Here is a 15,368-nt window from a genome sequence, read left to right on the forward strand (position 1 = left end):
ATCTGAATTCTGACTACGCCAGAATTTCACAAAGAATCCATGAAATCGTATGATCTCGCTCTAGTTCACAAGGTATTATTAGGTCCAACTGTTGTGGGTAACCAACAGTATGTACCCGAGCCTCCACTTGCTGAAGAAAAAAGAAGAATATACCAATCACATGTATTAATTCCCATTTCTGTTTCTGGAAAAACACACGCTATGTTAGGACCCCTACAAGACACAACGGTTAATCCTGATAGTCTTAGGGATTTTTTCCCAACCTACCATCGCTATAAACCCATAGCTAATGGGAAGAAACCTAGGGCTAGCAATGCAACTGCTGAAAACCCACACCCTGACAACCAAAGCACACCCTCAATAGAAAAACCCATTGACCTAGATTATATGAATAATGGTTTTAGGGTATTTCGATCGTGTCCTTTATTCAAGGATCCCTCTGATTATCTAGGCTGGTTAAAAAAGATAGAAAACAAGAAATTCCAAGTTTGGGAAAACATGGGTATCTTCGACATGATTCAATTGTCGAAGGTTGGACCAGGATACTGCTAGTCCATGTTAGTTTCTTCTCTGTATTTCTGGTATATCACCCATAATAATTTTCATTTTCCCTATGGTATGATCACATCCACATTGTTCGACATTACTTCCATCACTGGGCTCAAACCGACTGGGGAAACTTATGACCCAAACGTTATGGATGAAAAACACCATCTTTTTCGACACTACCAAAGTCGCTTTCACCATTATATAGCATACTATCATGACAAGAGTTATGTCGAAGTTTCTGATCAGGAACATATTGCTTTCCTTGCACTTTAGTTGTCTCACTTCGTCTTTTGTTCAAAATCCCTACAAGTAGTGAAGAAATTCCTGACTATGGTGAACCAACTTCATGCTGGACATAACCTTTGTCTCAGAGAAATGATCTTGGATAGCCTCTATGAGTCCCTAGGGGAAGGCGTCACAACTCTCAAGAATATTCAACCTAAAGGAAACATGTTACTCTCTGGTCCTTTCTGGTTGCTGCAATTATGGTTGAATGCTACCTTCGAAGCATCTCTACAAATTCGAAATCCCATAGATGCAGAGGCTGAGGAGATTAAAAATAGGAGGTTCGAAGGGATGCGCCTTGCTATGCTGACTCCTAGTGATGAAGAAGTGAATTTACAACAAACCTTCACTGGCTATATGATGATATTCTCCAAACACTATAACTTCACTCTAGCCATGGCTCCCTTCACCCACAAGATGCATGGCCCTGAGTGGTTCATAAGAAAATTCCCTACTTTGTCGAAAGATCAAGAAGCGGAATCCCTTGCCATATGGGAGGCATTTCTCACCCCCAGACTACTGCTAACTAGGCTCAAGCAATCGAGGAACCAGTTTACCCTCTTGAGATACCATCCTAATCTTGTCTCTCGACAGTTTGGACTTGTTCAAATCATGCCAAAACCACTCTTCGCCAGAAAGAACTCCCTTATCCTCTATAATATGATACACATAAAAGCCGAAAGTGACATATTAATAACCCAATACTCCGGCAGAACACAATTCACTCCCGTCGCATTCAAAACAAACTTTATATGTACCTAAGAGTTTGATACTTGGTGGAGAAACTATTATACTGAAGAATTCTTCGATTTTCCTACTTTCACTCAACATATGACCAAAGCTTTCACCTTTGTGCAAGACAAAGCCAAGCTTCAACTCATGTCAAAGAAATCCAAGCATTTGAAAAGTACTTTGAAAATGCCTACAAACCTGATGATCTTAGTCGAACCATTCGTGAAGCGGCAATTACTTTAAAAGAGAAATTTTCAAAGAAAATATAGGATTTAAAACTACCTTCGTTCGTTAAACTTGAACAACGATACAAACTAGCTTTTAACATGCATCCCCCAAAATTTCCTCGACTTCCCAGTGCCGAGTTCGGCGTGGCTTTTAGCCCTCTGTTTCTAGACTGGTTCATTTATGGAGATTTTGTAAAAGTTCTTCGACAAGAATCACAAAAATGTGCCCAACTGATGGTTCCGACTAAGCATACTCTAGACAGTTTCAAAGGCCATCTTCATATTGGCATAAAACATGAAACATAGAGTCTCCAATATATGAAGGTGTGGAATGGTAGCTTTTTCGACTTCATTTCTCAAATCCTTAATTTTCTCTTGGTTTTATTTCAGTCGTGAAAATAACTGCCAAGAAAGCTACTTCTACAAACAAAGACACCGTCGAAGAGAAAGATGAAGGCAACACCAACAAAATAACAACAACAACAAAGGTACACTTCATATATTGTTATTATTTTTTTGCTTTATGTATTGCCTTCACGTTTTATTATTATGTTGAGACATCTTTTCTTTCAGGGAAGTCGAAAACCACCGCTCACACCCAAAAAACAAAAACAAAAAGAACCCCAAATCCAAATAACCGACTCAGATGAAGGTGATCTCTCACCGGATACCACAAAAGTAACCAAGAAAAATAAGCAAATAAAGACATCTGATACTCTCTCTCACCCAAAAGTAAAGGCTATTAAAGCTTCTACTCCAAAGGTACCTTTTTACTGATCCTGAACCACCAACAAAAAAGACTCATGAATAACTTGAAAGTGACAATTCCAGCCTCGGGGTTGAAGGTCCTAAGGTAAAAACTCTATCTTAATTTCTCTAGTTATTAATTGCTTCTCTTGGTTTTCGACTCATCCATGTTTGATTTGTCTTTTCCAGGGGGTCGCAAATGGCGCAAAGCAATCAAACATCAAACAAATAATCCCAGTAAGTAGTAGTTATCCTTCTTATCACCCTACCAACACTCCCTCTTATCATCCCACATCTCCCAAAGATTCGACAAAAGAATAAGTGGACAAGCCTATTGAGGAAATTCAAAAATATCATACCAATGATTCTGAGCATGGGGATGAAGAAGAGAAAAATGCCCCTATCGAAGGGGAAGTGGATGAGGAGATGCAGGATGCTGGTGACATCGTTGAAGACATGTCTGAAGATGGATCTCCAACAATTGGAAATCCAAGCACTGATAGTCCAGATGATGATGAAGAAAAGGATCATTCCATGTCTAACCTTCACACGGAGCCTCCTGATGACGAAGATGAGTACCAAGATAATGAACCAGAGGATGAGCAAAACAAAGACATGCCAAAGACCAAACCAACTTCTGATGCTGCCAAGAGGACCATAGCAACTTCAACCGGAAACATTGATGCCCTCTCTTCAGAAGAACTCGAAGCACTGAAAAAGAGCAAACCAGTGGAATACCTGAAAGCCATTATCAGTGCGAGGGGTAGTTAGACTGAAAAAATCCCCACTACTTCAACAATGTTAGGTGGCCAATCTACTAACAAATTTGGTGATGAATTGCTCCTCAAAATCAAAGAAAAGGCCTTCAACATTGATATGTTCCAACTTTTGGAAAACGACACCACTGTCTGCTTTGGGATCAAATATCTCCTGAAACAAGTTAACGTCTTGAACACTTCCCCAGAAGTTGCAGACGTCATCATGGATCTGGGATTTCTGATTGATCAAGTCATTGCTGAACTTAATCGTATAAGGGAAGCTTCGAACAAAATCCACAACAAAATAGAAACCCAAGCAGCGGAATGAGACGTCGCCACTGAATCTACTGCAAAAGTGGAAGAATTAGAGAATGGCTCTGAGCAGAACAAAAAGGAGGTTGAAGCTTGTGACAAAAACATCGAGGCTTTGGAGTAATAGATGAAAGAATTGCAAGCCAAGATTACCAAGGCCAATGAGCGCAAAGATGAACTCCAAAAGCTTGATCAGGACGAATTGGCCAAGGAAATCCAAATTGGCATGCATCATGTTGAAAGGGATTAGAAATTGGAAAAGGAAATTGACAGCCTCATTTTAAACAAATCTGTCTACGAACGGTGCTTGAGACTTCAAAATCTGAAGTATCACAAGATGAAGGCTTCTCTTCCTTTTAGTTTCGTTGCAATAGTTGAACCTCTGACTCTAGAATGTTTTTGTTTTTCATGTAATGACTTTAAGCCCTTCGTGGCATTTGTATACCGACTTAGCCATCTTGGCATTATTCATTTCAACTTTCCATTTTGGCTTCAATTATTGAGTATGAATTATTTTGTCCTTATTTTTACTTCTTGAAGCAGCAACCTATATTTTTTCATATATTTCTCGTTTACTCTTAGGACTCTTCATTCTTCATTTAATTCTTCGATCTCGTATGTTCCATTATAAAAGACTTGAATAATTTGAAAAGGGCTTTCCCACTTAGGGGATCATTTACCCAATGCTCTATCCTTTCAATCCATGGGTAGGATTACTTTCCAAACTAAGTCTTCAGGCAAAAAAGTTTCAAATTTAACCTTTTTATTGTCAGATTTCTCCACTCTCTTTTGCTGCCTCTTTAATAACTCTAAGGCTCTCAACCTTTCTTCGTCTAAGTCAGCTAACTCGTCCAATATCATGTTTCAATAGGATTGAGATGAAATCTCATTTTTCCTTTGGACTCTAGTTGACTAAAGATAGACTTTGACTGGTAACACCGCGTCGTGACCATATGTTAGTCAAAAAGGCGTAGTATTTGTAGCCTCTTTAGGGGAGGTTCGACATGCCCATAAAATCTGGTCAAATGTCTTATGCCAATTCCTTGGCTTATTCCCCACGTGCTTTTTAATCAATCCAATAACTACCTTATTTGCTGCTTCGACTAGACCATTTTCCTGAGCATAATAAGGTGAAGATGTTAATAGCATGAACCCCATTTCTTTAGCAAACTCCTGAACCTTTCAACCAGTGAAAATTGATCCCTGGTCAGTTTTAATAGTTTCTGGGATTCCAAACCTATAAATGATGTGCCTTTGGATGAATTCGATCACTGCTTCTTGATCAACATTCACCAAAGGTATATCCTCGATCCACTTAGTGAAATAACCTATACCCACTAGAATGTATCTTTGACTCTTGGATGATGTTGGTCGAATTTATCCAACCAAATCCAACACCCAACCTCTAAAGGGCCAAGGTTTCACAATGAAGTGTAGTTCGCTTGCAGGGACATGTTGTATGTCTGCATGTGTCTGGCACTCTTGGCACCCTTTAGTGAATTCAATACAATTCTTAAGCATAGTAGGCCAATACATCCCTTGTGGAAACAACAACCATTTCATCTTGTGGCCTACCTGATGTGCCCCACATGCCCCACTATGGATTCTAGAGAGAGCTAAATATGCCTCAGATTTGCTAAGGCATTTAAGTAAGACTCCTTTTGGGGTCTTTTTAAATAGTTTGTTCCCCATAAGAATATAACTTAAAGCGCAATACTTGATTTTTCGTTCAGCAGATGTTATTGGACTTTGTAAATATTCTACAATTCACTTTCTCCAATCTTTGTCTACCAATCTATCTATGGCTAGTATCTCAAAATTATCTTCGTCAACATACCCTAACTTTGTTGTTTCCAAATCTGTTGGGGATATTCTAGTTGACACAATTCTTCCTCTAACTTCGATTGCATCTTGCAATTTTTCTTTTGAAATCTTATATCCAGAAGCAATTTGGGCCAAGTCATTGGCCTCTTGGTTCTCAAGTCGATGTATGTGTCGAATGCTTGTCATTTCGAACCTTCATAATGGTCTATTGGCTATCACAAAGTACATTATAAGATTTTATTTAACACATTTATACTCTTTTGTGATTTGTTTTATGACTAACTCGGAGTCACCCATTGTTTCGACTCGAGTTGCCCCCAATTCCAACAAGATCTCAAGTCTGGCTATCAAAGCCTCATATTCAGCCTCGTTATTTGAGAAAAGGCCTTCGAACTTATACTTGAATTTTGTTGGAATTTTGTTAGGAGAAATAATCAATACTCCCACACCTGTTCCATCTTTATGAATAGAACCATCAAAGTATAATTTCCAAGGTTCAAGCTCCAGATAGTTTAGGGAGTTTTCGACTATAGAGTGGTCGACTATAAAGTCTGCTACCATTTTCCCCTTAATAACCTTTAAAGGCATGTAAGTTAAAGAATACTCAGTCAAGGCCAGTGCCCATTTATCGATTCAAATATGCAAAATTGATTTCAATAACATATGTTTAATAATGTCGAAGTGTGACGAAACGTAAACATCAACTGGCTTTATATAATGATTCAATTTTGTACATGAGAAATATAGACATAAACATAATTTTTCGACTATATTGTATCTAGTTTCTACATCATTTAAGACTCTACTAAGGTAGTACATGGCTCTTTCGACGCCATTTTCATCCTTTTGAGCCAACATGCTCCCTAAAGTCATATCAGATGCATATATGTACAATCTCATACTTCTATTCCTACAAGGAGGCGCCAAAATTGGAGGATGAACAAGGTAGTCTTTGATCTTGTCGAAAGCCTCCTGTTACCCTTGCCCCCATTCAAAACCTTCCTTCTTGAGTCGAAGTAAAGGTGAGAAGGCTTGAGTCTTGCCACTTAAATTTGAGATGAACCTCCTTAGGAAGTTGATCTTTCCTAGCAATGACTATAATTCCTTCTTCATTGATGGTGCTTTCGCTTCCATGATGGCCTTGGTCTTGTTTTGATTAATTTCGATTTCTTTATTATGGACCACAAAGCATAGAAAATTCCTAGCCTGCACACAAAAAGCACATTTAAGAGGATTCATCTTTAGACCATATTTCCTCATTCTTTCGAATGATTGTCTAAGATGGTCTATATGACTTTTTCCTGAAACAGACTTAACCACAATGTCATCAATATAAATTTGCATGAAAGTTTCAATGAAGTCATGAAATATAAAGTTCATTGCTCTTTGATAAGTTGCCCCAACATTTTTTAGACCAAAGGTCGTCATTACCCATTTGTAGGTGCCTAAGGCATTGGGGCATCGAAATTCCATTTTTGGCACGTCTTCGTCAGCAATGAAAATTTGGTTATACCCAGAATATCCTTCGAGCATGCTAAGATATCCGTTCCCTGTGGCGGAATCAACCAACATTTATGCTACGGGCATTGGATATTCATCCTTTGGGGTTGCAACATTCAAATCTCTAAAGTCATGCAAACCCTCAAAGTTCCATTTTTCTTAATGATTGGTACAATATTGGCAATCCATTCGACATACCTGGTCGTACGAATGAAGTTGCACTTGAGAAGCCTCTCAACCTCTTCCTTGATTTTCGATAGAACTTCAGGTGCGAAACGCCTTGGAGTCTGCTTGATTAGCTTCTTCCCAGGCTTTATAGGCAACTTTAGTTCGACCAGTTCCCTGCTTAGACCTGGCATCTCATTGTAATCCCTGGCGAAGCAATCCTTGTACTCCTCCAACAGTTGGATTAATTCGACCTTGAGCTTTGGACTGATGTTGTCACTTGTGTATGTTGGCCTTTCGATTTCCCCTTCTCCCAGGTTGATTTCTTCTAAAGGATCTTGTGCTAGCATATTTATGTCGTTTGCCAACGGATCCTTTTCGAAACCTAAAGGCTCATCATCATAAATGGCGTCGAGCCTCTAGCCTTACACTTCGTCCTGAACCTTATCATATGGTTCTGGATTGAAGTCCTTACCAGGACCTTCTAAGTGTGCTTTATTGCTTTTGGCTTCGACAACCATGTATTTGACTTCAGCATCTAAGACTTCTTTTAAATTGTTTTCGGCTATATAAGCTGAAATCTTTTTTAATGTCTCTGACTCAAACATCATCAACAAATTCACTTCCCTAACCAGTTGGTCGAATTCCTTTCGTTCCTCCAAATCCCAAATGCTATTCACCTACTACCTCCATATCCCATTGGAAACCATGGGTTGGGTGTAGGTACAAGGAATATAATGTATTGTCAACTGGCGTAAATTCGAACTCTGTAGGATTGCAAGGGGAAATGTGTGCCAGGTGTTTGTCGAAGTGCCTGCTATCCACATGGTTGACTTCTTCCATGTAATAACTCTGGTCCGCCTCTATATTTTCCAATATTCCATCATTTCACCATATTTAAATACTTTGATGTAGTGAAGAAGGTACTGCACCGATACCATGGATCCATTCTCGACCCAAAAGCAGATTATAATTTGCTTTTGACGCTATGACCATAAACATAGTTGGCCTTGTGATGGTGCCAACTATGAGGTCCACTTGAATTACCCCCATTATTGTACCCACATTCCCCTCATAGTTCGAAAGAACCATATTATGGCGTTTAGTGTCAGTATCATCCTTCCCTAATCTTTTCAACATGTAGTGCAAAATTAAATTCACAGTCGTTCCACCATCCATTAAGATTTTATTCACTACGACGTTTTCCACTTTGCCTCTAATAAAAAAATGTTTTAATTGGTTCTTCATCCCTTAGTCGAGCCTTTCAAAAACGCGTTTTCTCTTCTACGCACCCATTATTCATTACGTAAAGGCAAACTGGCCTATGGCCGGCCATTTCCACATCAGTTGCATCCTCAGGTTCCTCTACTTCCATAATTTGGTTTTATTCCTTGGGAAACACAGACACCATGTTACACGTGATATCCAATGTTGACTCTGAATCTATGTTGAAATTTTCCGGCAGCATATCTTCTTATGCTGCTGCTTGGTCAAACTTCTCTGCAGATTTCTCCTTTTGAGAGGAAAAGAGATTCCTTTTGACGGGCTTTTTTTCTTTGTTACTACGTTACTACTTGATTCTGCCTTAGCCATTTCTACATCCTCTCTCTCATCCTTTCGTCTCCTCTACTGTCTCCTCCACTGAGACTTTGACATAGGATTCTTCCCTTTGTAGTTTTCAGAGCGATACTCTAACTATTTTGAGGTTTGGGATTCCTTACGGTATGCAAGTGAGGAACCTCGTTGTACTTCAAAGTTTTGCCACTTTTTATGGCCTTGTTCACCTCTTTCGACAAGTTTCACCCACTTACCCTTAGGGGTATCAATCTTAGGCTTGAAGGTGGCTGGTCTGTAGCCATGGGGTCCTGGTCATCCTTCCTCTTGCTTCCTGGGTACCCCCTCCTGTCGAAGACAAAACGATTGTTGGTGTCTTTCCAGTTTCTCCTATTCTTGGCTAGTCGAACCCCCTCGACATTCTCTGTTGCCTTTCTATCGAAGACTGAGTTGCACCTTAGGCATAACATTACCTCATATTTATTCCTCTGGAACCTGTGAAGGAATTTGACCAAGCTTTTGTCTTGCTTGGGATAAGCTATTTTAACATACTCCTCTTTCCCGAGGCTTTGTTCGTCAACCTCCATAGCAGTATCTTGGGTCACTTCGACCATGTTAACTGCTAAGTTGGCATCCTCAGTGATGTCCAAATCATGTATCTTGATTCTAAGGCCTTCATTGGCCTCAGTTATGTTATTGACCTGTATGAAACCTTCAGTAGTTTCATTTGTTGTGATCATTTGGTTGGAATCCTCAGTGATTCCCTTGTTAAAGCCTTCAGTGACTCCTTGGTTTAAGTCTTCAGTAGCTTCGACCATTTCATCTTTCTTGGTGCAATTCGTAGACACTTCCACCATATTCACAAAAGATGGTTCAACTAAGTGGGCGTCTATCACCTAGAGAGGATCTGAGTCAATCCTCATTTGAGACTTCGACCTATCTCCAAACTTGAGCCTTTCGTCTCTGATAGCCTTCTACACAAGATTCCTGAAGAGAAAATATTGTGAAGTTTTATGGCCAAAAAAATTATGATACTTACAAAAACCTCTCTTTTTTATTTGTTCTAGAGGGGGTACTTTAGCACCAGGAGGCGCTATCATCTGACCATTTTTAACTAATAAATCGAAAATATCATCACACTTGGTGACATCGAAGGTGTATGTTTTCTTAGGAAAGCATCACTCTTTTCTGGTTCGACTGAGTTTTTTTCCATTTGTAGGCACTAGGACTCTGCAAGAGTGAGGTGGTCCTTGCTTTAATTCAGCGAGACCCACTTTGCTTTCGTCAAAATTTAGGGGATCACTATACATTTTTGGATCTTCTTCATCCAATTTGACGTAGGCTACCCTTTCCCTCAATTTATTCTTATTTGCCCTAGCTTTTTCAGCCTTCAGGCGCTCTACTTGTCGAACCCTGTCAGCCAACTGGGTCATGTCCCTTAGATATTGGGTATCCAGTTTCTTCCTAATGGAATAATTAAGGGCACCAACGGCCATTTCGAACAATTCATGTTCAAACACTTGTGTAAAACATCAGGCCTTAAGAAAGCGGAATCTATTCAAATAAGCATCTATTGACTCAGAGAATTTTCATTTAACAATGACCAATTCCTTCAAATTGATCTTCGACTTTCCCATGTAGAATTGTTCATGGAACAACCTTTCCAGTCGAGTCCAATCATGGATTGAATTTGCTGGCAACACGGTGAACCACATAAAGGCATTTTTTGTAAGGGAACTTGGGAAGTATTTTATCCTTAGGTTCTCGTTATTAGCTATTTCCCCCGCTTCTATTAGGTACCTAGCCACATGTTCGACAATGGACTCATTAGTATCCCCAGAAAACTTAGTAAACTTGGGGAGTTTTTCCACCTGGGGGGAAATTCTGATTGCAGAATATATTCAAACAACGATGATGTGTAATTTGGCCTATGAGGGCCAACATTCATCCCATTTCTCGCCATGGTTCTTTTGACCATGGCTTCTAGGTTATTGTCTTCCTCCATATTATCATGTCGAATCTGATGTATGACTTCGTCAACATCTTGGTTCATATTTACCATTACTACCCTTGGTTGTCTCTCCCTTGAGGGTTCGACTCTAGGGGGTTCGACTCACACTCCCTGATTTACCACGTTCTCCTGGGGTACATTTCTTTGGTTTTGTTGGACTTGGTTAATGGTGGGATCTTCTTCAAAGGTTATCCCTTGATTTTCTATCATCCACTCATTCTAGGGATGTCGAGGAGGTTGTGGAACACCAAAGAAGCCACCAATGCGTGTCATCTGCGCTGCCATCTATTGGTTCGTTTGGGTAGTGTTTTAGATCAGAGGGTTAAATATTGTACTCATTTGGTTAGCCAACATTTGGACTATTTCGTGGTTGCTTTCGTCTATCTGTTGCCTTATTATTGCCCTAGAATTATTGGTAAGATTGGACGTTTCGGTAGGAAATCCCATCCCCAAGGGTTGATTCATGCTAACCATGTTATTAATGGCTGAGTTGGATCCTTGTAGTGGCGAAGTCGTGATCACACTGGTTCTATAAACGTTGATGTTGTATCGTGCAAACTTGCCACCATCGAAGTTGGCATGCCATAAGGTTATTCGCGGCCATTTAAAGGCATCGAGAATTCAGGCATATAAGGCCTGAATACGTTATTCCGCACTGGAGAGGGAGTCACTGGTGGACCCTGTGTCCCTACAAAAGACAAAATGGGACCACTTTGGGAAATCGACTGCGCAGGCGTCATATTTATCGTGGATGGTACAGGTTCAATTATAGATCTTGTGACCGTAGTTCCCCCTATCGAAGACGACGAAGGTGGTTCTCCATTATTTGGTGGATTTTGATTATTTGGTGGATTTTGATTCACCATCCTCCTTACGTATCCTCTTCCTAGTCTTTCCTCGTTGTTTGTGGCTATTTGGCCACTTCTAAGTCTCATGCAACGAAGTTAGAGAGATAGTAAAATGAAGAACAAATACAAAACCTTTTCTAAAAGAAAAATTGTTTTTAACAATAGCACCGTCCCACTGGGCGTGCCAATTTGTTTACCGTGGAAATCGGTAAACAATCTCTGGTTTCCAAAAAATGGATTACTTTACAGGATCAACCAGTGAATCTTAGGACATGTGTTTTTGTTAAATATTTCTTTTAAATAGTTTATGAAAACTTCGACAATGCTCATGATTTGAGAGTGTTGCTTTAAAGTTTAAAAAGTAAAATGAAAAATGTGTAAAGGAATTGCAATAAAAGAACTTTAAAGTAAATTGCAGTAAGTAGGAATAATGGATAAACTGCAAACAATTTCAATTAAAATGAAAAGATGGTGATTCACATGTACATTCTCAACAATCACATTTCTCAGATACACTTATATACTTGGAGTAATTTATGAGTATTTGTATAATGATTGAACACACATAAATCATGTACATTATACTAAGTCAAAAATAACCTCTATCAATGATCTTTCCTCTATAAAACGACATGTTTTGCTTGCATGTCCTAACTTCTCCGTAGCTTTACACACGTCCCTTTCAGATAAATGGAGAAGGACAAAAGACAATTATCATCCTTATTTAAAATTCAAAAACTCTCGTCCAAAGCAACGTCAGTATTGCTTCTGTCAAAATTGCAGTATAAACCCAGAAATACTTCTAAGTCTGAAAACCAGCATTTCCCTATTACACAAAAAACGTCTTCGACAATAATTCCTTCTTCTCGTCGAATTTGAAACAAACAATATTTCTTTTGCCCATCATATTTAATCCAACCTTGGCGTCGAAAATCTTAGCTAACAATAGGAAGTTTCATTTGGTCTCCTAACTAAAAAACCTTATATAGTGGTCTCTTAACTTCACTTTAGTTAATTTTTTTGGCCCTTTCCGTTAGTTTCCATTGAAAAAATGTTAAAAGATGTCATACTGGACTATTTATTTATGATGTGAAGTTTATTTATTTTAATATTATTGTAAATATTGTGAAATTATATAAGAAAGGCATGAAGCTGAAAGGTTAGGGAAAATGAAGACGATTAGGTAGTTATACTACCAACTCCATTGAAGACGATAACAACAATAGTTATACATACCAACTTCATTGAAGACGATATCAACAATAGTTCCACGGACCAACTCCATTGAAGACGATAGCAACAATAGTTCCACAAACCAACTCCATTGAAGAAGATAACAAAACTATACGACTAAGGTATGATTTATCACCTGTAACATACTAAAAACATGAACAATAGTGGACAAACATGCATGTACTATGGTTTATGAGAGTGAAGTGCAAGGATGGTTGTCCATGGGAGGCATATTGTGCAAATACAAAAGGTCAAGAAACTTTATAATTGAGGACAATAGTGGACAAACATACATGTAATAGGGATTATAAGATTAGGTTCCTAAATTCCAATTGGTTAGGCAAAAAGATTCAAAGCAATGTTAGAGAGAACCCAACTTTGAAGTTGAGTGATATTATGGAGAAGACACATGAAAAGTATAATGTAGGAATGAACAAAGACACTTGCATATAGAGTAAAGACACATATTGTTGACATTGTGGATGATTCATTTAGGGAGCAATATATAAGAATCCATGATTATGGCCATGAACTGTTAAGGGAAAACCCATGATCAACTATTAAAATTACAAGTTATCCATTTCAAAGAGAAGAGGAAAATAGTGAACACCCTGAGAGGCAAATGAATCCTCACTTCTGAAGGATGTATATATGCTTCAAAGCTTACAAGGAAAGTTTTTTCAAGTGCATACCTATTATAGGATTGGATGGATGTTTCTTAAAGGGATACTATGATGGACAAATACTAGCTATCATTGGGAGAGACCCAAATGACCAAATGCTTCCAATTACATATGTTGTTGTTGAGGGTGAAACTAAAGACTATGGAGCTGGTTTTTAGAATTATTGACAACGGATTTGGGAGGAGTCAGATTGTGAAAAACCTATACCTTCATAAGTGATCAATAAAAGGTTAACTCTCACCTTGAATTCTACTTATTTCACAATTTTTAAAATATCACCAAATGTTTTATCAATCTAACAAGAAACTTTCTGATTGCAGGGTTTGTTACCAGCTATTAAGGAGTTACTTGGTAATGTTGACTAAAGATTTTGTGTTAGGTATACCTTTATTTGTATAAAATGTTTGCATTATTTAACTCAGTTATTGTTCTGTATGAAATGTCTGCATTATTTAAGTATACATTATTTAAGTCTGCATTATTTAAGTCCCTTCAATGTTACAGGTATTTAAGTCTGCATTATTGAAATCAAGAGAGTTAATGAAGAGGCATTCAAACATATCAATAATATTCCACCACGATTCTGGAGTAAATCAAGATTCAGGACAAGTACAGACTGTGACACTTTGGTCAATAATATGCCAGAGGCATTCAACTCTGTCTTTGTAGCTGCTAGAGCCAAGTTAGCCACCACAACCATTTGTTTCAAGTTAGCCACCACAACCATCTGTTTCAATTCAGTCACTTCAACCAACAGTTTCAACTCATTCGCTACCCGAAAAGAAAAAAAAAGCTTTAAAAGGGTGGGAAGCATGTTTGAAGTCAACCTTGATGTCTGTTGTGATGTTTGTTATGCCTTATAATGGATTACTGATATGGCTTATAATGCCTTTTTTAATGTTATTGATGTGCCTTATAATGGCTTACTGACAATGGCTTATAATGTTTTTTTTGTAATATTTTTGATATGCATTATAATGCCTCTTTTTAATGTTATTGATAGGCCTTATAATGACTTACTGACAATGACTTATAATGCATTTTTGTATCACTTTTTGGAATGTTATAGATATGCCTTATTATGACATTAGGTTATTGAATATTGTTTAGTTACATGTTTCACAGGTTTTATTTTGTTCCAAGATTTATACCAGTTATGTATCAGTGTTAAAACAGAGAATAATGAACAAACATTACTAATGTGTTAAAATAGACAATAACATTCTTCATTAAACCAACATAAGAGTAAATTCATAATGTGAAAATAGAATAATGAATTACCTTAATCCTAATTAAAATACATTGTTACAAACAAAAGGTTAAACTCTAAGCTCAATATCCCAATCACAATGGATATTTTCAACCATCCTCTAGTGTGGATAACCTCATTCTTCCGTTTGTTAATTTTCTTCTTTTGTCTTTCAAGATTCAAATCCATTTCATTAACAAATTCATCTCCTAACCACTTGAATAAATTACAACCCTTATCCATGCGATTCATGTAAATTCTACAACCTAACAATTTTCTTCCATAGTTGATATTGTTTAAATCAGTAACAATACGAAGAACACTTTCATCTTGGCAAAAACACTTCATTATCTTATTTCTACGAAGCATTGATCCAAATGTACTAATGCTTTGGTTGTTTGATATTGAAGCACTGCTTGCATTCTTTAACATTGAAGCACTGATGGAAGATGGTGATTTTACCATAATTTGGAGAAGAAAAAGGAACATGATGGAAGATGGAAGAAAAGGAAGCCACAAACTAATGGAAGATGGATGAATAGTAAAAAACAAAGATAGAAGATGGAAGAACGAAGATGAGGAATAGGAAACCACGAACCCTTAATCGTTTATAACATAAAAGTTGAGTGTTCATTATACTACTAGCATACCTGACATGCCACCTCAACCATAGTTAACGTTTTTTCACTCA

The 15,368-nt window shown here is 38.0% G+C and overlaps 1 protein-coding gene across 1 annotated transcript; it reads right to left on the minus strand.

The window, feature by feature from the left end:
• Positions 1-14,716: 14,716 nt before the first annotated feature.
• On the minus strand, positions 14,717-15,142 carry LOC127108788 (uncharacterized). The gene has a single exon (XM_051046024.1). It carries the CDS (start codon positions 15,140-15,142, stop codon positions 14,717-14,719), a length of 426 nt encoding a protein of 141 aa, XP_050901981.1.
• Between the last annotated feature and the right edge of the window lie 226 nt (positions 15,143-15,368).

This window comes from Lathyrus oleraceus, chromosome 1 (genome assembly GCF_024323335.1).
Source record: "Lathyrus oleraceus cultivar Zhongwan6 chromosome 1, CAAS_Psat_ZW6_1.0, whole genome shotgun sequence".
NCBI lineage: Eukaryota > Viridiplantae > Streptophyta > Magnoliopsida > Fabales > Fabaceae > Lathyrus > Lathyrus oleraceus.